The sequence below is a fragment of the Hemitrygon akajei genome, chromosome 5 (genome assembly GCF_048418815.1).
Source record: "Hemitrygon akajei chromosome 5, sHemAka1.3, whole genome shotgun sequence".
Classification (NCBI taxonomy): domain Eukaryota; kingdom Metazoa; phylum Chordata; class Chondrichthyes; order Myliobatiformes; family Dasyatidae; genus Hemitrygon; species Hemitrygon akajei.
Window position 1 is genome coordinate 133,011,083 of NC_133128.1, and position 27,351 is coordinate 133,038,433.

Genomic DNA, 27,351 nt, shown 5'->3' on the forward strand with positions numbered 1-27,351 from the left:
TTCAGTTCCGGCAAGTCTCCCTTGGACCTCTCCAATGTCCTCACACTGTACAGGCCAGCTTTGTGTTCTTTTCAGCACACGGTGAAAAAAAACACTGCTTCAATCCCCCAAAACAGCTGTGCCTGCCCCATATTGTTACACATCAATTTCAAAATCCAGGATATTATTTTAATTATCATAAAGAGGTAAAATAACTCAGGTTAAGATTCCAAGTTGCCTCTTCACTTAATGCTCAAATTACTTGAAATTAATTTAATTATGAAGTACTTTGATAGAGCAATTAAGGAGAATCTGCTTCCACTTGTAACGGAGTTGGTAACCAGACGACATAGATTTAAGATAATTGACAGACGAGGCAAAGGAGACTTTTTTTTTATCTGGAATGTGTTGCCTGAAAGAATAGTAGAAATGAATTCAATCCTCCCGAGGCACCAGAATCAGATATGGGATCAACAGGGTACCTCTTTACTGGGAGCCGGTTAATTCAGTCAAGATGAGAGATGGACCATATCTCTGTCCCTTTCATTATCCCACCAAGAGTAGCCAGTGAGCTGCAGGGAGGTCAGAACAGACTGCAGTTCACTTTCCAACAAACGCTGTTTATTTAAACAGAACTGATTTACAATCTACTTAGTGAGCAAGCTAAGTCTATTTTATAACAGTGAGTTTATTCAAAATTTTTCTGAAGGACCCAAATAGAACTGATACTAAATCCATAGTAACGTTTCCTAATAAAAGCAGGATTGTTCTTTCAGTAAAACTGAGAGAGTAGTTTCGTAAATTCAAACTAATTGCCAACATCACTCACAGCAACCTTCTAGGTGTTTGGAAGGACATACGTCCAATCATTTCCCTCTAGAAGTTACACACACACACACACACGCACACACACACGCACGCACGCACACACGCACGCACACACGCACGCGCACACGCACACGCACACGCACACGCACACACACACACACACGTACCTTGTGCCTCTGTCCTGCAGACTCCTTGACGAAAGTCCAGTTGACTCCGTTCATGCTGTAGGCCAGCTTGAACTTCCTCACAAAGGCTTTGTTCTCCCCGCCCACCCCGCCGCCTACAGCCGATGCCCCTCGTGCCCCCTGGATAATGATGGCAGTGACGGTCTTCGGGGAGGACAGAGCCACTTGGATCCACTCGGTGCCGGGCAAGGGGTGTGGCTGCCTTGGGTACCATCCAGAGCGGCTGGCAACCAGCCGGGCACTGCCCGGCGACCAGTGATAGTCCCGTGTGGAGGAGGCTGTGATCTGTGACTCGGGGATGAGCCCAGAGACCATTCCCAACATATCGGAGCAGGGAACATCTGTTGGAAAAGAAGAAGTCTGTTGGAGCCTGTGGAATTCCTGAAGCCTGTATCAGCACAACAATTAGTTCACTTTGACCCACTTACAGGTTTAAATCAAGGCTAATTATGTCTTCCTTACCACCCTACCCTGGGTAAAGGACTAAACCATCCAGCTATGTATGCCTGTCATTAATTTTTAAACTTGTATAAGTTCGCCACGGATTCTTTCTTCCACGGAATAAGGGCATAGCCTGGCCAACCTTTCCCTATAACTCTCGCATTCTGGTCCTGGCAGTATCTCCTAAATCTTTTCTGGCTCTTTGCAGTCTATTAACATTGTTCCTCTAGCTGGGTGATCAAAACTGTACACAGTACTCCAAGGGTGGCCTCACCTACGACTTGTGCAACGTGCGTCTAGTTAACTAGTTAAGGGAAATTGCAATTGTGAGGCCACAAAACTTTGTACGTAACTCCTTCCCTGAACCCCTGTGCCTCTTAGTCACGCCATCAAACCCACCTGGTTTCTAAACCGTTTGGCCACCCTCTTGTGTGACCCTGTAATTTAATTTCATGCTTTTATAAGGCATGTCAAAATTGCTCACTATTAAATGCATTAGAGAAATGCAGTCCTGTTTTGAGTCAGGGCCCTCGGTGAGAAGATATATTTGGGCTTTGCACAGCTTGTGTGAATTAGATAAGTGATGGTCCATGGACAAGATAAAACATTGTAACCGGGCTACAGGTGTTGAGAAAATGAGGACAGCAGATCCCGTCCTTTCGAGAATCTCTGCATCATTTTGTAAAGCGTTTGCTTTGAGTTCGCTCAGAAAGAAAATCTGGAACTCTTGATCTTGGGTAACTGCAAAGGAAGTGCTTTTGAAGTTTAATGCTGAGGTATCTGCCTTAGTGATGTTAGGTAAACACTGGGGACTACAGTAGTACAAAGTCCTCTGTGGAACTCAATAAAGCCACAAGCTTTCCTAGTTGAAAGGTTACTGGGGTAGGAGTGGAGGGGGAACGTTGAGAGTGTGGGTGGTAGTAGAGGTGGAGTGATGAGGGTCTGGAGGGGGAGACCTACTTGTAATCTGGCAGCCGTAGACCTCGAAACGCATAGAGATGCCATTCGTCCAGAGCTGGGGCCTGATGCGAACAAAGCGAGCCACGACAGGGGGCGTCAGTGTGTTCAGCACTACCTCGTTTCCATCTGTGTTGGCAGCAAATAACTAGGAACAGAGCGGATTGTGTTAGTAACCAGCAAATAACTTGGAACAGAAGCAGATTGTGTTAGTAACTAGGAAATAACTAGGAAAACAGCAAATAACTAGGAGCAGAAGCAGATTGCGTTACTACTACGACTACGTTGACTCCGGCCTAGGGGGCCGGCATCAGGCACGATGATGGACTCTCCACTCCTCCCTCTCCCTCATCAGTGTGTTAAGTTCATTTACATTAGCCACGCCTCTATCTTCTAGGAGCATGTTGACTAGTCTTGGGAGGGTGCCCAGGATTCATCCTCCCATGCGATGACTAGGCTGGCAGGTAGCTCAGGGTGGCTTAGAGAGTGCCCTGCTAGTTGCAGTCTTCTTGCCTCAATTTTAGTAGTGAGCATCAATAGGTTGCCATAGAGCCCGACGTTCGTCATGTGTTAACATGATTGCGTTAATCTATGCTAACACGCGAAGAGTCCCCTTTTCCAAATGCGGTGAATCGTGGAATTATGCAGCACAGAAGCAAGCCCTTCAGCCCACAGAATCCATGCTGACCCATTTACACTAACCCCATTATATTCTCCCCACCACTCACCCAGACACAAGGGGCAATTTACAGCGGCTGGCTAACCTACCAACCTCCCCTCTGCTTTGGGGGCGTACTTAGTTCAGGTTTGGTCCTCGCAGGCAGGGTGAATATAAATGGGCTGATTATGTATTTGAATGCTGCCGGAGCTGATGAATTTAACTTACAATTCTAACCTTTCCAGCACAGTACCTCTGGGGATGAAAGGAATTCAAGGAAATCTAGTGGAACATTAGTCTTATTCAAGTGAACAGGGCTGAGGTTAGCCAGCAGTGAGATTTACTGACTTCTCCTTTTGTTTAAACTGTAAGTAGAGATGTGGTGCACAGAAATTTTCCATTAGAGGCTGCAGCCCCAGCCCCCACTGTACCTACACTCCCTGCGCTTGGCAACATTCCCCCAGTTCCACTTCATGTCCTTGGCTGTTGTTTTAACCTCGCTGACACCTAGGATGCATTCAATCCTTGCCGTGTGCGTGATGAGTGACTGTTCTCTGATGTTACGCTAGTCCATGCTTTGGAAGGATCGATAGGCTAGAGCAACTGATTCCACATTGGACTCACTTTCAAGAGCTCTACAACTTATCTTCTTAGTATTTATTTATTTAGTTTCTTTTTGTTTTTGCTGGTTGTCTTCTTTTGCACATTGGTTCCTGGTCAGTCTTTGTGTGCAGTGTCTCACCGATTTGATCATATTTCTCTGCTCTACTGTGAATGCCTGCAAGGAAATCAATCTTAATATGCTGACCTATACATAATTTGATAATAAATTTACTTTGAACTTCGACATGCAATCAAATAATCTTCTTCTCCTTCTAATTCAGACTCCTGGGATACGAATGCCGGCTTGGATCCCCCCTCCAGTTCTGTGGTCTCTGCGGGTGGCTCGAGGGAGAGCACAGATAGGGTGGGAATTCCTGACCAGCTGGGTGGGGGAGTTGCTTTGTGAGGTGGCGTGCTCCTTCTGATACGTACTGGAGAGCACAGCCCCCCTCACAGATAGGATGGGAACTCTTGAACAGTGGGCAGGGGAGCGGGGGTGGACGGAGGTTTGTGAGGTGCCACGCTCCTTCTGACACACACTGGACTTCTGGTGGAAGGATTCAAGATTCCCCGTGCTCTTTCTCCCTTTACGAGTTGAGGCTTCCTCGTGTTACTGATCTCCACGGATTCCTCTTAGAAAGGAATACTCAAATGTGGGAGGGGTGGAGGTAGGGCTCTGTTTAAGGGAGGGGCTTGCCAATGGCAGCCCTCCATAGGTAACTAGAGGAACGCTTTAGAAAAGGGAGTCTCGCCTTCAGAACATTACACCTCTTTCTTCCCTGAGTGCCCATTTAACGGGACAGTGTCCCCTTCCTGAGTGCCCCTCCCCATTTAAACAAGTGTTCTCACCTCCCTGACTGCCCATTTGAAGGGGCAATATGCCTTCCCGAGACCTCTTTATTTAAAGGGGCATTCTCACCTCCTTGACTGCTCATTAAAGGGCTGATCTCACCTCTCCGATCCCCATTCCATTTAAGGGAGCGTTCTCCCTTCCTGTTCCCCATTTAAAGGGGTGGTCTCACTACTGTGGCTCAGATTAAATGATTGATCTCCCCTTCCTGACCACCCACCTTCCCGAATGTAAAGATTGAAGACATCACCCAGATCCTGAACTGAGAGGTGGTTTTCACCATTCATACACCCATTTAGAGTCAGTCTCACTGGCCATTCCCTCAATGTCGGTGTTGGTCTTCCCATCTGAACTCTACTTTCTGAAATTAAACATTCATAATGTTTTAGTAGTCCGTTTTACAGAACTGAGGTGAATGGTGTAGAAATGGGGTTACTTTTCCTTTGTCTGAATGCCTAAATGCGTATCTCTTCATCATCTTCAAGTGATGATTCAGCTGTAACAATAATATTTTATTGGGCGTGCTCCCTGAACACTTCAGCAGCTCATGTGCTCGTCTAGCCTAAATATAACACCCGTAATTAATTAAGCTCCATGGGATTGGGAGATGGTGGTTTCCACCAGGACCCATTTTTCACAAGCACCTGCTCCCGTAAAGGAGGGTCCTGACTAAAACCTTGTTGCCTCATGTCCATATGTCTCTTGTTACCCAAGGTACTTCCATTGAACATCACAACATGTCTGCCAGAAAGCTTTGTTGTTTGGCCTGATCTTTCCTTTAGGGTCTTGTTTGAGGTCATATTTCAATGATCTGATTCCAAAGCTGCCCTCAACCCCACCCTCCCTAACTCACAGATGTGTCGATCCAATTTCATTTACATTTCCTTTCTAAATCACCAGCTCTCTCTTCTAATTCCACATGACGTTACAGTCATTGTTGCAGTTTACTAACCATAACCTGGCCTTTTCAAATTGGCGTGAAGAATGTCAGTAATTTTGAAAGAAGTGTCACTAAAACCAAACTACAATAGAAACACAACTTTATCATTTCTCTCTTAACTAATTTGAGCGAATTTCATTAAAGCTGTTTGTTGGAATTCGTGGCAGACATTTTACGATGTTTAGATGTAGATAGTGGGATGCCTTTGGAATAAAAAATAACCTACAGGACAGTGATGAGAGTAAAGAAAAATAAAATTGTCATCTGCAGCACTCTGCCTGTCCTCACTCAACTCCTGACCCCTCCCAATGCCCACAAGCATTCTGCGTCCCAAAGCTGCATTTTAAGGTCCCTTAGGTCTCCCGATTGCAAGGGAAAAATTTAGGTAAGGAACAGCAGAAATGGAAAGGATTCCCAAAGGTTTTCTCAGCACAATCATCCTTTGAAAGCTGATTAGGCTTCAGGTCTGTCTCCCCAGAGCATAAAGTCTCTAGGAGTTAATCTCCAGAACTTTGCTGCGACAAAACCCAGGAGAAGAATAAAAAGAAGAGTGTTTGGGTAATTCTTTGCATTCATTTCTTAGATCCTTTTGTTCATGACAATTGATGATCAAGTTGGTTTGAGGCGCTGAACTGACTGTGCATCAAAGTATATATCACCACATACCACCTTGAGATTCTTGCAGGCAATAAAGAAAAACAATAGAATTTATGAAGACTATACATAAGCAAAGACTGACAATCAACAATGTGCAAAAGACTAATTGTGCAAAAATAAATAAATAAATAAAATGATACCATGGGCGTGAGTTGTAGAGTCCTGGAAAGTGTGCCCGTAGATTGTGGAATCTGTTCAGTATTGGGAGTGAAGTTGGTTCAGGAGCCTGATGGTTGTAGGGTAATAACTATCCCTGAAACTGGCAGTAGGACCCAAGGCTCCTGTCACTTCTGCCCAATGGGAGCAGCTAGATGAGAGCATGGCCTGAATCGCTGGGGTCCTTGGTGATGGATCCTGCTTTCTTGTGGCAGTGCTTCCTGTAAGTATGCAGTGCTGGGGAGGATTTTGTCTGTGATGGACTGGGCTGTATCCACCACTTTCTACAGACTTCCTTCCTGGGCACTGACAGTCAAAATGAACAAAGTGCCTTGATCCCTTCCAGTAGACTGTTGGTCATTGTCCTGAGGAGATGCCATGGCAAGAACATTGAGCGAAAGTGTGTGACCATGGGATGAAATGCACCCAGCCACAGATACCAAACGACACACACAAAATGCTGGAGGAACTCAGCAGACCAGGCAGTATCCATGGAAAAGAGTACAGTTGACATTTCGAGCCGAGACCTTTCATCAGGACTGACTTGTCTTTGCAGGTTTGTATGGTCTTTGCTGCATCAGACTGCTTGACCAGAGAAAACCCTTCCATGACTCAACTGTGTGTTCTCATACAGTTGAAAAGACAATGAGAATCTTTTATTGGAAAAGAAGAAGAGCTACGAACATCAGCCATCAGTTTCAGAAAGTGTCAATCCAACATGATTATGAATAAGACACAAGGGACTGCAACTGCTGGAATCTGGAGCAGCACACAATCGGCAGGAGGAACTCAACAGGTCAAGCAGCGTCAGTGGGAGGAAAGGAATTGTGGATGTTTCAGGCTGAAGCCAGGCATCAGGACTGACAGTGGAGAGATAAGATGGCCAATATAGCGAGGAGAAGGAGAGTGTTAGGGAAGGACTCTGATCTGATTGGTGGACTGAGCAGAGGTGGAAGATGACAGGTAGGTAGTGCAGGCAGAAGAGGTAGGTGGGGGTGATTAGACCATAAGATCATAAGACATAGGAGCAGAATTAGACCATTCAGCCCTTCGAGTCTGCTCTGCCATTCAATCATAACTGGTTTCTTATCCCTCTCAACCCCATCCTTCTGCCTTCTCCCTGTAACATTTGATGCCCATCAAGAACCTATCAATTTCACTTTAAATAAACTCAATGACTTGACCTCCACAGTCATCTGTGGCAATGAATTCCACTGATCGATCACCTGCTAGAATAAGAAATTCCTCTTCATCTCTGCTCTGGAGGGATGACCTTGCATTCTGAGGCTGTGCCGTCTCTGCTCCTATACTCCCCCACTACTGGAAATATCCACTCTATCTCAGACTATCCCTCATTCTTCTAAACCCCAGCAAGTACAGTCATCAAATGCTCCTCATATATTAACCCTTTCATTCCCGGCATTGTTCTCGTGAACCTCATCTGGTTATGAGTGAGTTTAACCAGTGACTGGTTGCAGGGGGCTTGGAGCAAGTGATAACGACTCCTGCATAGCACTCCTCTTCAATGGCATCCCCAGTGTCCCCTGTAAATGTTAACCCCAAAGAGTAAGCTCACTAACAAGTCCACTTCAATCATTCCCTTATTGCACGTGAAATGTGCCAACGTCTGTCACATTGAACCACACTGGCCAATGCTGCATTACAAATGCACCAGCAGACATTAAGAGGGATGAGGTGAGTGGCCCTTCTCTCCGGCCATGTGTGAGGAAGGAATATCTGAAATGTGCTGCAGAGTGAAAAGTATTTGTCCTTTCTCACTCCCCCACCCCCGAGCTGTCTCCAATACTCTGTCAGGACAGGGGAACACAAGGGACCGCGGATGCTGGGATCTGGAGCATGAGTACAGCCAATTAAAAACAGTAAATCAAAAAAGCCAATCAGGACATGCTGTGAGGGGCTGATTGTGCAACATTACTCGTTGATTTTACCAGTTTGCTGGCTGAAAGGCGGTCCCCTGTGTGAAGTGATTGCTCCCTCATCCGCTGTCACTGACAGAGATTACCAGGCCATTATCACATTGCGATGTACGTACTGAGAATCTCACTTCCCTCTTCGCAACGGGGACCATCTCCCTCCAAGGATCCTAATGCTCTGACCCAGTGTAAAAACCTTTATAGAAATTCAGCACTAATTTTCCCTTTCACCTCTTGCTGTTTCGTTCATTCCAGGTCTCGAATGTCACCCAGTCGTGCTGTTGTACCTCAGCTGACAACGACCCATTAACAATCAGGCAGGCTTCCCATGGGACTTAAGAGTGCAGCTCTAAGTAATAGTCCAGCTGCCAACATCTGATTAGGGACCATTACTGCCTCCGTCTTCTCCTCCTCCCTCTCACCCGCCCCCATAGCCCACTGTGACCAACAGGTCAACATCTTCCCCCCCCTACCCCCGCTCCACCTAGGCTCTCCACAACAGGGGCACGATTAACACCTTAATTGTGAAAGTGAGAGAAACAACAGATGATGTTTTAAATTTCGCATTCCTTGAACTATTCACTGAGCCACGTTTCTCAAAGAAATCCACTTTGCCCAGACAGAAGATCAGCAGCATAAGTTTATAATTCCTGCTGCTTCTCTGGTTCTCCTCACTGTTAAATGACTCAAAAAGCAAACAGCAAGAAGTCAAACAACCTTCTCACTTCTCGTTCTTTATTTGCTCTCAAGTTGAAGATGATTTTTGTTTTGGTGACCGTAGGGATTGATTAGTTGTTCCGGAGATAAGAAAGTGGACATCAGCAGAAAAACAGACAGCTGCTCAGGAGACAGTGAGCAACGGGAACTGATTTTAGAGGGGTGACGTGTTAGGGATCATATTACACCTTCAATGTAAAGCCCACAGTCATACAGAACAGAAATAGGCCCTTCAGCCCTCTGTGTCTATACTATCCATAATGCCCATTTCTATTAAACTTGTTTGCCTCCATTGTCCCTGGCAGTTCAAGTACTGATCTGGCTGCCTCAGAAATGATGTGAGAATCCTTGCTTCTCCCCTCCTTAGGCACTGTTCCAGATTCCAGACATCCTCTGGGTGAAAAACTCCCCCTCAGACCTCGGATCTCTCGACTTATACTTGTTTTAGACACCCCAGCAACATTCTTACCAACTACCCTGTCTACCTCTCTCATAATTTTGTTCACCTCTATCAGGTCCCTCCCCCCCACCCCCCCCCCCACCAAAAGAAAACCCAGCCTGTCCAGCCCCTCCTTATAACTTACATGTTCCAATCCAGGCAATATAAGAACTCAAGAAAACATGATTAGGCCACTTGGCCCATCAAGAATGCCCTGCCAGTCAGTAGGACCATGGCAGATCCCAAGCTAGTCTCAACACCTTTCATGTGTCAGTTTCCATAGTGCCTAATTCCTCAATCTTTCAAATATTTGTCCCTTTCCACCTTGATTATATCTAATGATTTGTTCTTCCCAACCATTTGGGGCAGAGGTTCACTACCCTCTGAGAAAGGAAATGTCTACACACCTCAGTTTTAAATGACCCAGTCCTCGTTTGATGGTGATGAAGTTTCCAAACTGGAGGGAAGATGCTGAGAGCTTGGAGGGGACTGGATTAACAAGTACAACTGGTAAAGGGGGTTGAGGGTGAGGTTACTCAATGACCAAGTATGGAATCAGTGGGACACAGCAGGCATAGGTCTCCATCCCTCCGGCATCCATCGCCGTCGTGACCGAGAGTTGAAATGCTGGGGCAGGGGGGTGACTATATTATAATATGGTACAGAAACAAGCCCTTCATTCCAACCCAGTCACGTAAACCATGATGCCCAGCAAGCTGATGCCATTTCCCGACACTTGACTCATGTCCCTCTAAACCACGTCCCCCCATTCACATACTTATCCATTTGTCTTCTGAGTCTTGTTATTGTACCTGCCTCAGCCCACTTTCCCCGGCAGCTCATTCCATACATGCACCACCCTCTGCATGAAGAAGTTGCCCCTTAGTTCCCTTTCACCTTAAAGGTATGCCCTCCAGCTGTTAGCTCCCTTTTCCTTGGAGAAAGACGATGGATATTCACCCTGTTTTTGCCCCTCATGATTTTATACACCTCTATAAGGATACCTCTCAGTGTACCATGTTCCAAGGACTCATCCTCTCCATATAACTCTCGCCCTGGAGATTTATCATCACAACTCTTCCCTGCTGTCTTCCCTAGGGTGACTAAATCTGTACACAATATTCCAAGTGTGGTCTCACCAACTGCAACAGAGCAGCCCAACTCTGTACTCAAGTGTTCTGATTGATGGTGAAGGCTGTGTGGAAATAGCTCTAAGTCTCCTGCCCTGACTCCCTCTCGCTATTGCCAAAGCCCCAAAGTTGGGTGAAGAAGCTGCCATTGATATTAGCCCTGTGCTGAGATATGGAGGGGTTTCCACCCTGTGAACTAGGTAGAACATGGGTGTTGTATTTGGAAATCTTCCATTCCTAAAGCAAGAGGAAAAGGTCCCTGGGCCAACCTGGGAACTGCTCCTTCTGCTAGAGAGATCCAAGCAACCCTGGTTCCCAGAGCAGGGGGGAAGACTGGTATGAGTGACACTGACAGTGAGGGAGGGGGCTACTGAGCGATAGTGTGAGTCCCGTCTACAGAAACATATCACAACATGGCGGCATAGGAGTTTGCACATCACAATGGAGCACCAGCGATCACCTGTTGGGGTCAATTCCAGCCACTGCCGAAGGGAGTTTGTACACTCTCCCCGTGATTGGCGGGTTTCCTCTAGTTTCCTTCCGCATTCCATAGGTGTACGTGTGAGGGTCCATGAGGTGTGGGCATGCTACGTTGATGCCGGAAGTCTGGAGACACTTGCAGGCTATTCCCAGCCACTGTTCCCTGTAGGCTGAGCAGCCGCACAGTGACTGAAATGCTCCCATCAGCATAGCCTCTGTTGCCATGCAGCTGAAATTCTCTTTTATATGATGTTAATATAATTTTGAAATTATGCTAATATAATTTTGAAATCTATGTTAATATAATTGTGAAATACCCTGTAATTAATTATGTTTTAATGAATAAAATCCATAAATTTTCTTAATAAATGTACCCAACCTTTTGTTTGAAACATCTTAGAGCTTCAATGTATTTACATTGTCAGTGTTTCAAGTTACATAATTGTTACGTATTGTAACAATAAACACAGAATGGAAGTCAATAGCTATTTATTAATAAACTGCCAGTGCACTGAATGACCACGCCATCTAGTCAGAACATTTTACTTCTACCATTGTGCCTGTCAGTTGTTTTGACTGACTGATGTTGTTGTGGTTTGTATTTGTGCGATGCGCCTATTACAAAATAAAACATTTAAAACGCCGCGCAGCTTTCAGGCTGTGTAAAAATTTTCTGCTCAGAGCAATGGTCGGTCCACACAACTGTAAAAAAAAGTTAGAGGGGACATTACTCATAGCCCAATGCTCGCCAATTTGATTTGATGCAGGTGATGCATTTCACTGTATGTTTCAATGTACATGTGACAAATAAAGCTCATCTTTAATCTTCTTTATTATCAGAAAAAAAACAGAGAAAAATACAAAATGATCCACTTCCCTCTCACCAAGCACCACCCCAGCAAAATAAAATGGTGCAGCTGGGCAGGTGGGAGCAGAAGGCCAGTCACCCCCTCAGACACCTGCACACCTATTCCAGCACATCAAGGCCCACTGCAACCTTGACAAGCAAACCAGCCGGCCTTACCTTGTGGTTCTTCCCTTGTCGGTAGGTCATCCAGTCCTCACCATTGGAGCTCACCTCCAACTTGTAGCTACTGACGAAGTATGTCTTGGACGTATCCACTGAGATTGCCCCTTGAGTAGCAATACCAGTCAGGATCTTCAGAAGCCCCAGGTCGACCTGCGGCAAGAAGAACCAGATCAGCAGAGCTGAGGTGGAGATGGTTGGGAGATCCGTGTCCCTAGATGCAAACAGCACCCAGTCCAACCACGTTGATGCCATGGCCAAGGAAGCTCATTGGAGCCTCTCCCTCCTCAAATTCAGCATGTCCCTCTTGACCCTCACCAACTTTCATTAATGCACCAAGGAAAGCAACCTATCGAGATGCATCACAACTTGACACGACAACTGCACTGCCCGTGACCTCAGGAAACTGCAGAGAGTTGTGGACACAGCCAGTGTTACATAAGCTGGCTTCCACTCCTACACCCTGTCCTCACTTCTTGCTGCCTTGGGAAAGCCTCCAATGTAATCAAAGACCCCTCCTACCCCAGACCCCAGACTCTTCTCCCTTATCTCATCGGGCAGAAGACACAAAAGCTTGAAAACATCGGCAACCAGGCTCAAGGACAATTTCTATCCTTGAACAGACCTCTAATATATTAAAGGGGAACTCTTCACCTTACAATATAACTGGTCATGACCCTTACACCCAATTGTCTACTGAAACTGCACCTTCTTTGTCACTGTAACATTTTATTCTGAACCCTTGTACTACCTCAAAATACTTACAAATGTTTTGAAAAGTCCTGTATTGATGGTTTGCAAAACTAAGTTTTTTCACTGTAATCAACCCCAATTCCAGAAGTCCATACTTTAAGCAACAAAAACATAGTCTTCTAAAACCCTAGCAATTACTTAGTTAAGTAACCATGCTTCCTTGGCAGTTTGGGAAATGAAGAGGTCACAGAGTCATAGAGCACTACAGCATGAAAACAGGCCTTTCAGTCCATCTAGTCTGTAGTGAACTGTACCAGGACCATAGTCCTCCATACCCCTCCCATCCATGTACTTATCCAAATGTCTCTTAAATGTTGAAATTGAACCCGCATCCATCACTTAGTCTGGCAACTTGTTCCACACTCATTTCATCCTCTGAGTGAAGGATTTCCCCCTCAGGTTCCCCTGAAATATTCCCCTTTTCACCCTTAACCTTTAACCTAGTTTCATCCAGAACTAGATGCTTACAGTAACCCTATCTATACCCGTCACAGAACTATCAAATCTTCCCTCATTCTCCTACGCTCCAGGGAATAAAATTCCTACCCATTCAATCTTTGCCTAAAGCTCAGATCCTCAAATCCCGGCAACATCCTTGTAGATTTTCTCTTTCCTTTTCACACAGATCTCCAAATTTGATCTCACCAACATCCTGGATAAGTTCAACATAGCATCCCAACTCCTATACTAAAGGTATGGAGAGATATGGTCCAGGGGCGAGTTGATGGGACTAGGCAGAATAACAGTTTGGCACAGGCTAGATGGGCTGAAGCACCTGTTTCCATGCTGTAGTGCTCTACAACTCTAGTTAAAATGTTCGATTCCTTCTTCCCTCACACATGTATCCAGAATCCTTTCAAAAGCACGTACCCTGGCTACGCTGTACTCTTGGAATGAATTTTGTGCTCCTGCATTCTCTGGGTAGTGTGTTTTCAGAATTGCTTATTGGATTTATTAGACACGATGCATCAGTGACCACTAATCTCCGGTCTCTCCTCAAATGGGAAGATCTTTCCATCTTTCTGATGTTCGTATCAGAACATTTCATAAGCTTAAGACCCTCCCTTGGGTCACTGCTCTCCTCTTTCATTCTAACCTGTTAAAACATCTGAGTACCTCGTTCCATTCCTGCATTGTTAAATTCAATTTTGAAAACTGTGGGTCAAGAGGCACAGGTGTCACTGGCAAGGCCAGCTAATGGTGCTGGTGTAAACCTTGTTGTGGAGAGTGCTTCGGGCTTTAAACCCAAAACTGTTGAGAGGTTCCAAATCTCGGCGCTGACAAGCATGGAATGGAGAGCGGAGGTGGTGGAATTTGCTGGCACCTGCTGTCTCTGCCCTTCAGAGTGGTGGAGGTTGTGGGTTTGGCAGGAGCTCTCGAAGAAGCCTTGCCAAGTTCTGCACTGTGTCCAAAAACTGCAGGTACAACGCAGCAGGTGGAGTGGAAGGATGTTCAAGGAGAAGAGGAAGCTGACGTTTTTGAGTTGATGGGGGAAGCGCGAGGGGTGCATGACATGATGGGGAGGAGTGTTTGAGCTGATGGGGTAAAATAGCTAAGTTGAAGGAAAGGGTGTTTGATGTTGGAGGTGAGGGGAAGGTGCTTCAATTGACAGGGTTTTTTTGTGTAGGAGATACGAGGAAGGGTGATGGACAGACAGCCCTTGAGGTGATGTAAGAAGAGGGTGGTGGGTTCGAAATAAAGAGAGAGGAAGCTGTATTTAAGACATATCTCAAGGCTTTGTGGAAGCAGAGAACCCTTAACAGCATTTATACAATATTCTACACATAACCAAACCCTTTGGCAATTTCTCATCAAATAGCTCCTGTGGCTGAGTGGCCCACACTCTGACTGTGCCAGGGCATGGCTGGCTGGATGTGAGGGCAGCAAGAGAGGGAGTGTGAGAGAACAAGACTGATCTATTATCCCTCTCAGCTCCATTCTCCTGCCTTCTCCCTGTAACCTTTGACGCCCTGACTGTGCAAGAACCTAGCAACTCTGCTTTAAAGATACCCAATGATTTGGCCTCCACAACCATATGGGGTAATGAATTCCACAGATTCAGCACCCTCTGGCTAAATAAATTCTTCCTCATCTCTATTCTAAGGCTGTGCCCTCAAGTTCTGGACTCTCCCACTACTGGAAACATCCGCTCTATCCAGGCATTTCAATATTTGGTACATTTTAATGGGATCCCCCTTCATTTCAGTGAGTACACTGGGCAGCCGTCAAACATTCCTCAAACATTAATCCTTTCATTCTCAGGATCATTCTTGTAACCCTCCTCTGGACCCTCTCCAATGCCAGCAGATCTGCTCATAATACTCCATATGTGGCCTGAGCAACCTTTTATAAACCCTCAACAATACGTCCTTGCTTTTATATTTTAGTCCTCTTGAACTGAACACAACACATTCACAGCCAATGATGCACAGTCACCCCTGCAAGGCGGGAAGCATAGCAATGAATTTGTTTGCTGAAAGCCTCAACAAACTCCAACAGAGACGAGGGCTATTGGGTGAGAAATAATGTTGACTTGAAATCCAGAAGAAATCTCCAGGCTCTGCTTTGAATAGCATCATGGGAACTTAACCAATATCTGAGAGGACAGGTCTTCCCTGAATGGACAGCTAACATGCATCTTGTGCTCAGTCCTCCTACTCACTGTCACCAACTGAACCACAATTCCAACTGTTCCAAGCCCACTCAACCTTGGCAAAGTCAATATGATCTTAATGTGGTGGGATCTGGTCATTGGGCGGGTTGGTAGTTTCAATTGTCTGTTCTTCACTGGGGTCATCGCACTATAGTTTAGCCGATTAGATTGCTGTTCAAGGACTTATGCCATGTGCTCAGAATACAGGCCTTTAGACAATCTCCAGACCTACCTGGATCCATTCCCTAGTGGTGTCCTCATTGGGTGTCCAGCCGTTGATCTGGTGATTGAGTCGACCTTGACTCGCTTCCCAGTTCCCCAAAGAGTAGGAGGACGAAGCCGTGATCTGCAAGTTGCTGATCTGACCAGATTCCATGCCCAATGGGCTGTTGCACTGATAAGCTGCAAATGCAATCAAAGAGTTAAAACCTTGGACTGGCGGGCAGCCGCAGTGAAGCATTCGGCGTTGATTAACACCCAGAAAACATATCAGATATCTTTTGTCCACCTTTGGCTGGCCAACATGCCCATCTTCTCTAAGCAACACCTTCACCATACTGATTGGTGATAAAACAGTCTCTTCCTGTCATGATTGCTTGTATCTTGATTGACATTTTTTGCCCTCTCCTCCATTTTTCTAACCAATAAACAAAGTTTTTCATCTACTCTTTAAAATCCTGGTCATTAGTTCTTGGAGACTCCAAGGTGATGCAGGAGATTCAGCAACTCTGAACTGGGGGTAGGAATGGAAAGGATTCAGATGGGTTCAGCTAACCTGTTGCTCTGACTTACCCTGACTTATTAGCACAGACGGTTAACAGTGGCATTTAAGGAGGGAAGGGGTCAAGAAGGACAGATGGACCTATTTTATTTGTATCTATGTGGGGCTTTGAAACAATCGTCCCATTCGCTCCACACTAACCATCTTTGCAAAACCATTGAGGGTCCATTGACTGAATCCTTGTTAAGTTGCAATCTAAGCTGTGGATGCCCTCCCTAAGAAGAAGATAAGTTATCTAAATTTTACTAGCTCCCCTAACCATGCCGTTTGGTCAGGTCAATGCTACGCACAGTCTGCGCACACATACTCACAGTCCTGAGTGTCTTTCGTGGTGATGTTGTACTCAGCCGAGAAGCCATCTTTTGCCACAGCCATATCAGTATGGAAAGTCAGCGACATGATTCCCGTATCAGAACGAATCACAGTTGGGATCTTTGAGCCACAATAGCGTCCAATTAGAGGACTCACTGCAGCGGAGGTGAAGGAAACACAAAACAAGCATGAAGTTGCAGCAGTCTCCAAAAATCATCTCTTTTCTCTGCTTGAAACTTGATTGAAAAGCCAAAAAAATACAAAACAGATCAAGTGAGATCCTTTGGGGCAGTTCGTCCTTTGGCAGGACAGAGAAGGCAGTGGACAGCAGCGTTAGCAAGCTGTGATAATTGTCTCACCTTCCCCCAGTCCAAACACCAGCCTGGGCCACTTGTTATTTATTAATTTATTTAGAGATACAACTCGGTAACAGGCCCTTCTGGCCTATTGAATCCATGCTGCCTAATTACCGCCGTGTGATCAATTAATCTACTAACCCATACTTCGTTGGAATGTGGGAGAAAAGTGGTCACAGACTCCATGCAGACACCACCAGAGGTCAGTATCGAGCACAGGCAGCTGCTCTACCACTGGCCATGGAAGGCCTCAGATATCATCTGATACCACCTAGCTCTTTCTCTGAGGTCAGTTAAGCAAGGACAAGAGAGGTCAATAAACCAGAGCTGCCCAACCCCCACCGACCCTTCACCCTTGCACAACCCAGCAGCTGCTTTCCCTTGCCTGGAAAAGCCGTATCTTTAACCCTTCACCTCACCATAACGTGAGAGTTGAAGCTTGAAGCCCACAGGACAGGCCCCGACAGCCTCATCACACCACAGATTCATTTATTTCGCCCTCTTCTCCTTCCTCTGAAAGCACCTAAGCTGCCACCCCTCCCCTCTCAGTGTAGCGCTCCCCCACCTTAATGTGTTGGGTGGGATGGGAAACTAATCAGTTCAATCCAGTACCCGACTTTAGTCTGAAAAGTGCCCAGTTTTAAGGAAGGCCTATAGGGGTGAGGATAGTAGTGGATCAGCCTTCAATATCTTGCCCTATTTTTTAAAAAGTGCAAAATATTTAAACAGAAGCATAAGATTTTTGTGGACAAGGCAACCAATGGTCTCACTTTTCAAGGACTCTTCATTTCATGTTCTTGATATTTATTGCTTATTTATTTATTTGTTTATTATTATTATTTTTTCTTTTGTATTTGCACAGTTTGTTGTCTTTTGCAAACTGGTTGTCTGCCTTGTTGGGTGTGGTCTGCCATTGATTCTATTACGGTTATTGGATTTACTGAGTATACCCACAAGAAAATGAATCTCAGAGCTGTATGTGGTGACGTATATGCACTTTGTAAATAAATATACTTGGAACTTGGAACTTTGAACAATTTCAGTTACTTTTGACTCCTCTAGAGCCACCAACAACCTTACCCTCTGGAAAGCCATCCCAGACATCAAGACGATCGTATCTGCAGTCTGCAGGCCCGATCTGCAGAGGGTCGTACTCCAGGTCAAAGGTGAGCATGGTGAGGGTCACCTCTGACCTTGGCGGTGCCAGGATGATGTAGGTACAGTACAGGTTGTGGGGGTACTTGTCAGGGAAACTCGGAGACTCGATCACACCGTTGAGAGCCGTGAAATTCTTGGAGCAATCGTCCGACCCTGCAAAAAGAGAAAATGAAAATCAGAAGGGTGTTGCACTGAGTACAGGTGCCCAGCAACCGTGAGACCTAATGGATGCCAAACCGTGGAAAATTAGACCACAGAAGCAGTCGGCATAACGCCAATTCAGCACCAGCGACGGGTTCAATTCCCACTGCTGTCTGTAAGGAGTTTGTATGTTCTCCCCGTGACCGTGTAGGTTTCCTCCCAGGAGATCCAGTTTCCTCCCACATTCCAAAGACTTACGGGCTAGTATGTTGGTCATATGGGTGTAATTGGATAGCATTGGCTGGAAGAGCCTGTTACCATACTGTATCTCTAAATAAAATAAAATAAAATGAACAATCTGCCCCACTAATCATCTTCCTCTGCGCTGGAGAACTGTCCGTAACCCCAAGTTTCTCCAAGTCAGAAGTCCAGTCATCCACGGTTGCACTGGTAGGTTAATTAGCTGCAGATTAGTGCAGATATTAGTTAATTTTAGATTTTAGATGTAGTTAGTATTAGTTAATTAGCATAGATCTGTGCCACAGATACAAAGCATGCCAGACCACAGGAGTTGCACCAGACTAGAGAGTTTCAACCTGTATAAACAGGAAATGCCTCCGGTAATTCTAAGCGGCATCTGTGTCACTGATTCTCCAAAAGAGTTACAGACATACAGTGAAGATGCAGGCCCTTTGGCTCCCCACGTTCATGCCGAACTTTTTGCCGAACATCGGTCCGGTTTGCCCGCATCGATACCATCTCCTTCTGAGCCTCGCCGATTCCACTGCCAGTCAAAGCTCTTCCCACACGTGTTCACTGTACCTGATTCCACCATGTACTTCAGCTGTGCACCCCACACATCAGCCATTCACTGTGTGAAATTGCAATGGCATTGCAGGACACAAAGGCCAATTCACGCAGCTCAAAAAGCCCACGTAAGCTGAAAATGCCACCTTACATGAATCCCATTTTGTCATTCTCCCCACATTTACATCAGCTTGAGGACCCGAGTTATAGGGAAAGGTTGAATAGGTTAGGATTTGATTCCCTGGAGTGTCGGAGATTGAGGGTAGATTTGATAGAGGTATACAAAATTATGAGGGGTATAGATAGGGTAAATACAAGCAGGCTTTTTCCACTGAGTTTGAGTGAGACAAGAACTAGAGGTCATGGGTTAAAGGTGAAAGGTGTATTTTTTTAAGGTGAACGTGGTGAGAGTGTGTAATGAGCTGCCGGTGGATGCAGGTTTGATTTCAACATTTAAGAGAAGTTTGGATGCCATCCCCTAGGTGAAGATATTTCTTCCCATCTCTCTCTTGACTGGTAATTCCTTGTGTTCAAGTTCAATCCTCCCCTCAGCCAGGTGGATCATTAACTCTCTCAAGTCCTGTTGTTCTGCAGAGCTGGGAAGTTCTGGACTTTTAACCAATCAACATGATCAGGGTCGTGTATGGAGAATTCTCATGAGGTGTCTCGTTCAAGTTCAGACAAGTAAAACCACTGACCCTGATCTTCAGTCACTCTGACTTCATCTTAATCTACCAATTAATCTACCGACCAGCATGTCTCTGGATGTGGGAGAGAACCGGTGGACCAGGGGAAGTCTACACAGTGACCTGCATGTAGACAGCACCCGGGGTCGGTATCGAACCGGGTCACCGGGCCTATAGGGCAGCGGCTTGACCAGCCGGTCCGTAGAGCTGCTTTTCCAGCCATTGAGCCATTTTGCAACTGTCCCCCTTCTGGTCTAGAGAGATTCGCTGTTTTAATCGGTTCTTGTACAAATAATTACCAAGCTGGATATTCTTTGGTGAGTTCAATAAGGGATAGTCTGGGGCCAGTCACGAAAACAGGCCCCTGAGACCACTGCTTCTTCTTCTTCGGCTGTCCACCGATTTTCGATGATGACTGAGGCCTGGGCCAGGTTGTATGGAAGTTGCCCAAGCTGTAAGTCTCCCCTCTCCACACCACCGATGTTGTCCAAGGGAAGGGCAAGGGCTGATACAGCTTGGCAGCAGTGTCATTGCAGAGCAATGTGTGGTTAAGTGCCTTGCTCAAGGACACAACACGCTGCCTCAGCTGAGGCTCGAACTAGCGACCTTCAGGTCACTAGATCAACGTCTTAACCACTTGGACACGTGCCCTGAGACCACTGAAGGCTCACTGGCCAATGACCACCCACTTACACCAATCCTACATGAATCCCATTTTTTTATCCTCCCCACATTAACATCATCGAGCAGCTGAGTTATAGGTAAAGATCGAATAGGTTATGACATTATTCCCTGGAGCGTAGGAGAATGAGGGGAGATTTGATGAAGTATACAAAATTATGAGGGGTATAGATGGGGTAAGTGCTAGCAGGTTTTCCACTGAGTCTGGGCGAGATGAGAACTAGAGGTCATGGGTTAAAGGTGAAAGGTGAAATCTTTAAGGGCAACATGAGGGGGAGCTTCTTCACTCATAGTGTACGGTGAGAGGGTGGAACGAGCGGAAGTGTGGATGCCGGTTTGATTGCAGCATCTATGAGAAGTTTGGATAAATACGTGGATGGGAGGGGTACGGGGGCTATGATCTGGGTGAAGGTTGATGGGACTAGGCTGAATAATAGTCAGCACAGAATAGATGGGCCAAAGGACCTGTTTCTGTCCTGTAGTGTTCTGTGATTCTATCACTCCCACCTCCCCCACCAACCCCTGGCTACCAGATTTGATCATTCATCCACGCATCAGGCTCAACTTAACAGGGGCCATTTAAACTACCGACCTGCAGGTCTTTGAGGTGTGGGAAGAAAGCAGAGCACCCACAGAAACCCACGGGGGGGTGGGGGCGAGCGTGCAAACTCCACGCAGGCAGCACCCGAGATCAGGGTCACACCCCCAGTCAGCCAGCCGCGCCTGGCATTTGCAACCTGCAGCACGATTCCCCGATGGCTGCTCTGAGCGCTAGCGGCAGCCAGCATCAGGAGCAAGCCGCTAGTTCGCTGCACGACACAGTTCACTGACTCTGCAGCGTAACCTCCCAGCCCGCACACATGTTAAATGAAAAACACATTTGTCTGGCAGCCTGGCAAAGTTGTGTCTCCGGCGCTGTTTGCAGAACAGGAGTCACACCATTGTCACACCATATCACCATAATTGCCTCTGGTCCCTCAGGATGTACAGTTAAGTGTGTATGAGTTGAACCATCACACAGCACAAAGGAATTGAAGCCTTTACAAATAACACCAGCTGGCTTCGATCATGCGTGGCAAGCAGCAATTCAGTCATCGCCAGTTCAGATGACTTATTATACCCAACTCCAGCTTCAGGCTTTCCGGCCCGCAACCCATTGCTCTCCTTTCTTTCCACTGACTTAATTTAGCTCCGAAATGAACTGCAGACCTCCTGCTCACCTGTTCAGATTGCCCGCACGATACGTTCTGTCTCATTTGTTCCTGTAATTCCAATCTAAGTGACTTTATTTCCAGCAATTCCCTCGGTGTTAGGAGTTACTGCTCTTTGACTCACTGCGTCCAGTGATGACTTCATGAAAAAATGTGCTGAAGTCAGTCAGCCTGCACATCAGATAATGCTTTTCCCAAGGATCAGGATTGTTCTCCAGAAACGGTAGACAGTGACATATTCATGTCATTTTACCATTTTATTGGGAAGGATATTAGTTGGGGACGAGGCTTTAAAAACTGTTAAACTGGCTATCAGGAGTCACTCTAGGGACAATGAGACTGTGCGGTTGGCATATCAGTCCACCATCGGGATGGTGTGGGGGTGATCTGTGCTCGTGTGATATAAGCAGAGCTGCTGTCAGTGGTAAGTCACAGAGGAAGTGATGCACTGACTGCCCGGGTTAACTGACGGTTACACTGGTCGGAGTGAGGTTGTGGGCTGAGCTTGTCACTGTCTCTGCTCCTCACAGCCGCAGTAAGTAGAGGATTTCTACAAATCTGAGCACCTTTGATCAACATAAAGCCAGTTCTGCTCTAGGATCTTGTATCTTGTATCTGCATCAGGTACTGGCAACATCAGATAATTGTCTTCAAATGACCACACACACACACACACATTACAGATATATTCTTTCTCTCTCCCTCTCCCCCTCCCCCCCTCTCTCACTCTCTCTCATTCTCTCTTACTCTCTCACTCTGTCTCACTCTCTCTCACTCACTCTCTCATTCGCTCTTACTCTCACTCTCTCTCTCTCCCTCTCTCTCACTCTCTCTCTCTCTGCCCCCCCCCACACACCTATGGGTCTCCCATAAGTTGTGCTCTCTCCACTTTGCCCCACCCATTCTGTTGTTCTCTCTTCTGTGTGTCACTGTTTGATTTTCACCGCTCGCTCTTTCACTCTCACTGTCTTGGCTTTTTGTGCGAGGAAATGTTTAGAAATAAACACAATTTATATTTCTTAGCTGCCAGCTGGCTTCAGAACATAAACTCAGAGATAAAGAGAACTGAAAGTAAGAAAGCACAAGGTGAGATGGGTCACATGTTACCTGCCCTCTATGTTGGCAGCTCCACAGTCAAATAAACAAACTACATTCCTGGCTAACTCTTCACCGCTGAACAGAGAAATGATTAACTCCAGTTGCCCTGGTCTGTTACCCACCCTCGTATCAAAGGCACAACATACTGGTTTTCCAAATATTCTTCCTGCTGGTTGCCTCCCCTTTATTTATTCATTCTCAGTGGTTTCCCCATCCCTTCATCATTCTCTGCTTGCGGAGTTTGGAGTTTCCTTCCCAGAAAGTCTTGGCTCCTTCCCAATGGAAGAAGATGGCTAAAAGTATATGCCCTTTGGATGGAGAGGTGATGGGTGGTTGGGATTAATCCAAGGGGTCAAGTTACCTTTTCAGTTGGTTGTGCAAAAGGAGGATAAGCCAATGAGAGGCACTCGAGGGTCAGGTGGTTCAAGAGGAATCACATGATCAAGAGAACAGAGAGAGAGAGCGGGGACACAGATTGGCAGAAGGAGGCAGTTCCTGAATCTGTAGGCAGTGGCCTGGACCACCTACCCAGAGACAGCAAGGCTGGTAAAACTATCGTGATTAAATTAATCTGAAAAGGAACAGCCGGCCTTGGTGACATGTCAAGGCCCAACAGATTCTCCAAGGCCCTTCAGAAAGCCAGTGTGCTGAACTCCCCCATTCTGACCCAGCTTCCTACCCACACCAGGGGCAACTGGAGGTGGACAATATATGTCAGGTTAGCAGCAGGGTTTTTCACGGTAATTAACGGAACACCAGAACACTACAGCATAGTACAGGCCCTTCGGCCCACAATGTTATGCCAACCTTTCAACCTACTCTGAAATCAATCTAACCCTTCCCTCTACAAAGTTGTCCACTCTTCTATCACTATTGCTTATCTAAGAGTTTCATAAATGCTCTTATCACCACTGCTAGGGCATTCCACTCTGTCTAAAGAACTTACCTCCGACATCCCCCCTATACTTTCCTCCAATCACCGTACAATTATGCCATCTCGTAATAGCTATTTCTGCCCTGGGAAAAGGTCTCTGTCCATCCACTCGATCTATGCCTCTTATCATCTTGTACACCTCTGTCACATTACCTCTCATCCTCCTTTGCTCCAAAGAGCAGTGATTTTTATAGGGGATCACAAATCACTTGTTCCAAATCCACTGATACCAACAAATATATCCCCCTATTAATTGATACCTGCCCATACCACCATATATTCATCCATGTTGCCCCAACATCTCATAAACCCAGGTGTTTGATCTTCCTGGGTGGGCCAATTCCAAATGACCCGTCATAAAGCAAGCAGGCTTGAGGTGTAGAACAGAGACATGCCTGGCAGAGCAGGCCCGGGGGCAGAGCTGCGGGCCTACATCAGCAATGGGACATCAGGACACTATTGCCTGTCAGCTAGAAGCTGTCAAATGTTAGCATTGTGCCTCAGTGTCCATGTATGGATATGTATTTATGTGTATGTGCGTACAGACGCACTTGTGTGTGTGTGTGTGTGTGTGTGTGTTTGCATATGCAGATACGTGATGGTGTGAGGTAGGCGCATGTGTGTGTCGGGGTGTGGCCACTTACAGACAGGTTGCTGCTACAACGACGACTGATACAGGTACAAGAACCTCAAGTGGGACTCACTTTATGTCGAGCAAGAGTGTAGAAATCCTCTACCTACTTGGGCCCAACTACGGAAGCAATCACAAAGAAGGCACATGAGCAGCTCCACTTCACTCGGAGCTTGAGGAGATTTGGCATGTTACCAAAGACTTCGGCAGATTTCTACAGATGTCCTGCACAGAGCTTGCTGACTGGAGGCTCCAAGTTACAGGACTGAAAGAGTTGCAGGCTCTGTCAGCTTCCATCATGGGCATTAGCCTCCCCAGCATCGAGGACATCTTCAAAAGCGGCATCCATCACTAAAGACCCACCAAGACCAACCACATCATGCCCTCATCTCATTGCTACCATCAGGCCTGAAGCCCCACACTCAACATTTCAGGACACTTTAGGAACAGCCTCTGCCATCAGATTTCTGAATAGTCCCTAAACCCAGGAACACTATCTAACCATTTTGCTCTCTTCTTTACACTATTTATTTATTTTTTAATATATTTCTTATTACAAATTATAGAAATATTCAACGTCTTGCACCGTACTTCTGCTACTAAACAACACACTTTACAAGAGACGGCATGATAATAAGCATGATTCTGATTTACTGCAGCTTTGAGGAGCAGAGACAGTGACAGCTCAGTCTACACCCGTACCTGGACAGTCAGAGACAGGGACAGGCTCAGTCTACACCCGTACCTGGACAGTCAGAGACAGGGACAGGCTCAGTCTACACCCGTACCCAGACAGTCAGAGACAGTGACAAGCTCAGTCTACACCCGTACCTGGACAGTCAGAGACAGTGACAGCTCAGTCTACACCCGTACCCGGACAGACAGAGACAGTCACAGGCTCAGTCTACACCCGTACCCGGACAGTCAGAGACAGGGACAGGCTCAGTCTACACCCGTACCTGGACAGTCAGAGACAGTGACAGCTCAGTCTACACCCGTACCCGGACAGTCAGAGACAGTCACAGGCTCAGTCTACACCCGTACCCGGACAGTCAGAGACAGGGACAGCTCAGTCTACACCCGTACCCGGACAGTCAGAGACAGGGACAGCTCAGTCTACACCCGTACCCGGACAGTCAGAGACAGTGACAGCTCAGTCTACACCCGTACCCGGACAGTCAGAGACAGGGACAGGCTCAGTCTACACCCATACCCGGACAGTCAGAGACAGTGACAGCTCAGTCTACACCCGTACCCAGACAGTCAGAGACAGTGACAGCTCAGTCTACACACGTACCCGGACAGTCAGAGACAGTGACAGCTCAGTCTACACCCGTACCCGGACAGTCAGAGGCAGTGACAGCTCAGTCTACACACGTACCCGGACAGTCAGAGACATGACAGCTCAGTCTACACCCGTACACAGACAGTCAGAGGCAGTGACAGGCTCTGTCTACACACGTACCCGGACAGTCAGAGGCAGTGACAGCTCAGTCTACACACGTACCCGGACAGTCAGAGACAGTGACAGCTCAGGCTACACACGTACCCGGACAGTCAGAGACAGTGACAGCTCAGTCTACACCCATACCCGGACAGTCAGAGACAGTGACAGCTCAGGCTACACCCGTACACAGACAGTCAGAGACAGTGATAGCTCAGTCTACACACGTACACGGACAGTCAGAGACAGTGACAGCTCAGTCTACACCCGTACACAGACAGTCAGAGACAGTGACAGGCTCATTACGCACCTGTACCCATGATGGAGTAAAGAGATATGTAAATAGGGGTATAGATTCGAAGGGATTAAAAGACAATGATTAGCTAATGTTCAATTACCTTATAGGTACCTTATGTTGGTTGTTGTATAGCCAAAAAGGGAATCTTACCCAGCAGCAAGTGATGTACCAGACATTGTTCCCTAATAGTGTTAGACATAGTTCTAAATAAAGAATTACCTGGTTGCACAAAGCATTTTTGAGGTATACATAACTAAATAGGGGAAGGACAGCGTAGGAGGGGTGTGGTAGAGCATTGGAGAGTAGGGGCAGGTGTCAACATAATGAACTGAGATTGTATCCATGCTGATCTTGGCAGAAATAATTATAACTAACCAATAATGATTTTACATCTAATTGTATCTTAGCATGTGATCGAAACTATTCTAAAACTGTATTAACGCAGGTAATTATAATATTTCCTATAATGATTGCTGTTATAAATTGTGTGGAATTGTGTTCAGGCAGAGGGCAGTGTCCAGATTGTCTCTTAGGGAGATCAGTCCGTAACTTCCCCCATAGCATGCTGTGAATAAAAAGTGAAGTTTGACGAAGTATCGCTTGTTTTGTGGTTTTATTGAATTCATGGTACCTTGTGTTATTGCATCGGGTCGATCCGCCTTTGACATCCGGACAGTCAGAGACAGTGACAGGCTGAGTCTAGAACTGTACCAAGACAGTCAGAGACAGTGACAGGCTGAGTCTAGAACTGTACCAAGACAGTCAGAGACAGTGACAGGCACTGCCCACACCCATACCCAGACCGTCAGAGAGAGTAACAGACTCAGTCTATACGTGTACCCGGATAGTCAGTGATGGTCACTGGCTCAGTCTACACCTGGACTGTTAGAGACACTGACAGGCTCACTCTACACCTGTACCCGGCCAGTCAGAGAAAGGGTCACCTCAGTCTACACCGGTACAAAGACATTCAAAGACAGTAACATGCTCAGTCTACACCCGAACCTGGACAGTCAGAGTCAGTGACAGGCTCATTCTACTCCCGTACACGGCCAATCAGAGACAGTGACAGCTAAGTCCACACCCATACCCAGACAGTTAGAGACAGTGACAGGATCTGTCTACACCTGTACTCAGACAGTCAGAGTCAGTGACAGGCACAGTCTACATCCGTACCCAGACAGTCAGATACAGTGACGGGCTCATTCTACTCCCATACGCTGCCAATCAGAGACAGTGACAGCTGAGTCCACACCCATACCCAGACAGTTAGAGACAGTGACAGGGTCAGTCTACACCCGTGCCCGGAGAGACAGTGACAGTGACAGGCTTGTCCAGAACCGTACCCAGATAGTCAGATACAGTGACGGGCTCATTCTACTCCCATACGCTGCCAATCAGAGACAGTGACAGCTGAGTCCACATC

At 46.5% G+C, this 27,351-nt stretch overlaps 1 protein-coding gene across 3 annotated transcripts in view; it reads right to left on the bottom strand.

Annotated features, from left to right (window-relative positions):
- Window positions 1-27,351, bottom strand: part of LOC140728184 (neuropilin-2-like) — a 113,014-nt gene that overhangs the window by 43,637 nt on the left and 42,026 nt on the right. For all 3 annotated transcript variants that reach the window (XM_073046524.1, XM_073046525.1, XM_073046526.1), the window contains exons 4-9: window positions 17,917-18,147; window positions 16,480-16,635; window positions 15,620-15,789; window positions 11,979-12,134; window positions 2,394-2,538; window positions 975-1,333 (exon numbers count right to left, since the gene is read on the bottom strand). In XM_073046524.1, coding sequence (XP_072902625.1) covers window positions 975-1,333; window positions 2,394-2,538; window positions 11,979-12,134; window positions 15,620-15,789; window positions 16,480-16,635; window positions 17,917-18,147 — 1,217 coding nt within the window. The remainder of the gene's footprint in view (window positions 1-974; window positions 1,334-2,393; window positions 2,539-11,978; window positions 12,135-15,619; window positions 15,790-16,479; window positions 16,636-17,916; window positions 18,148-27,351) is intronic.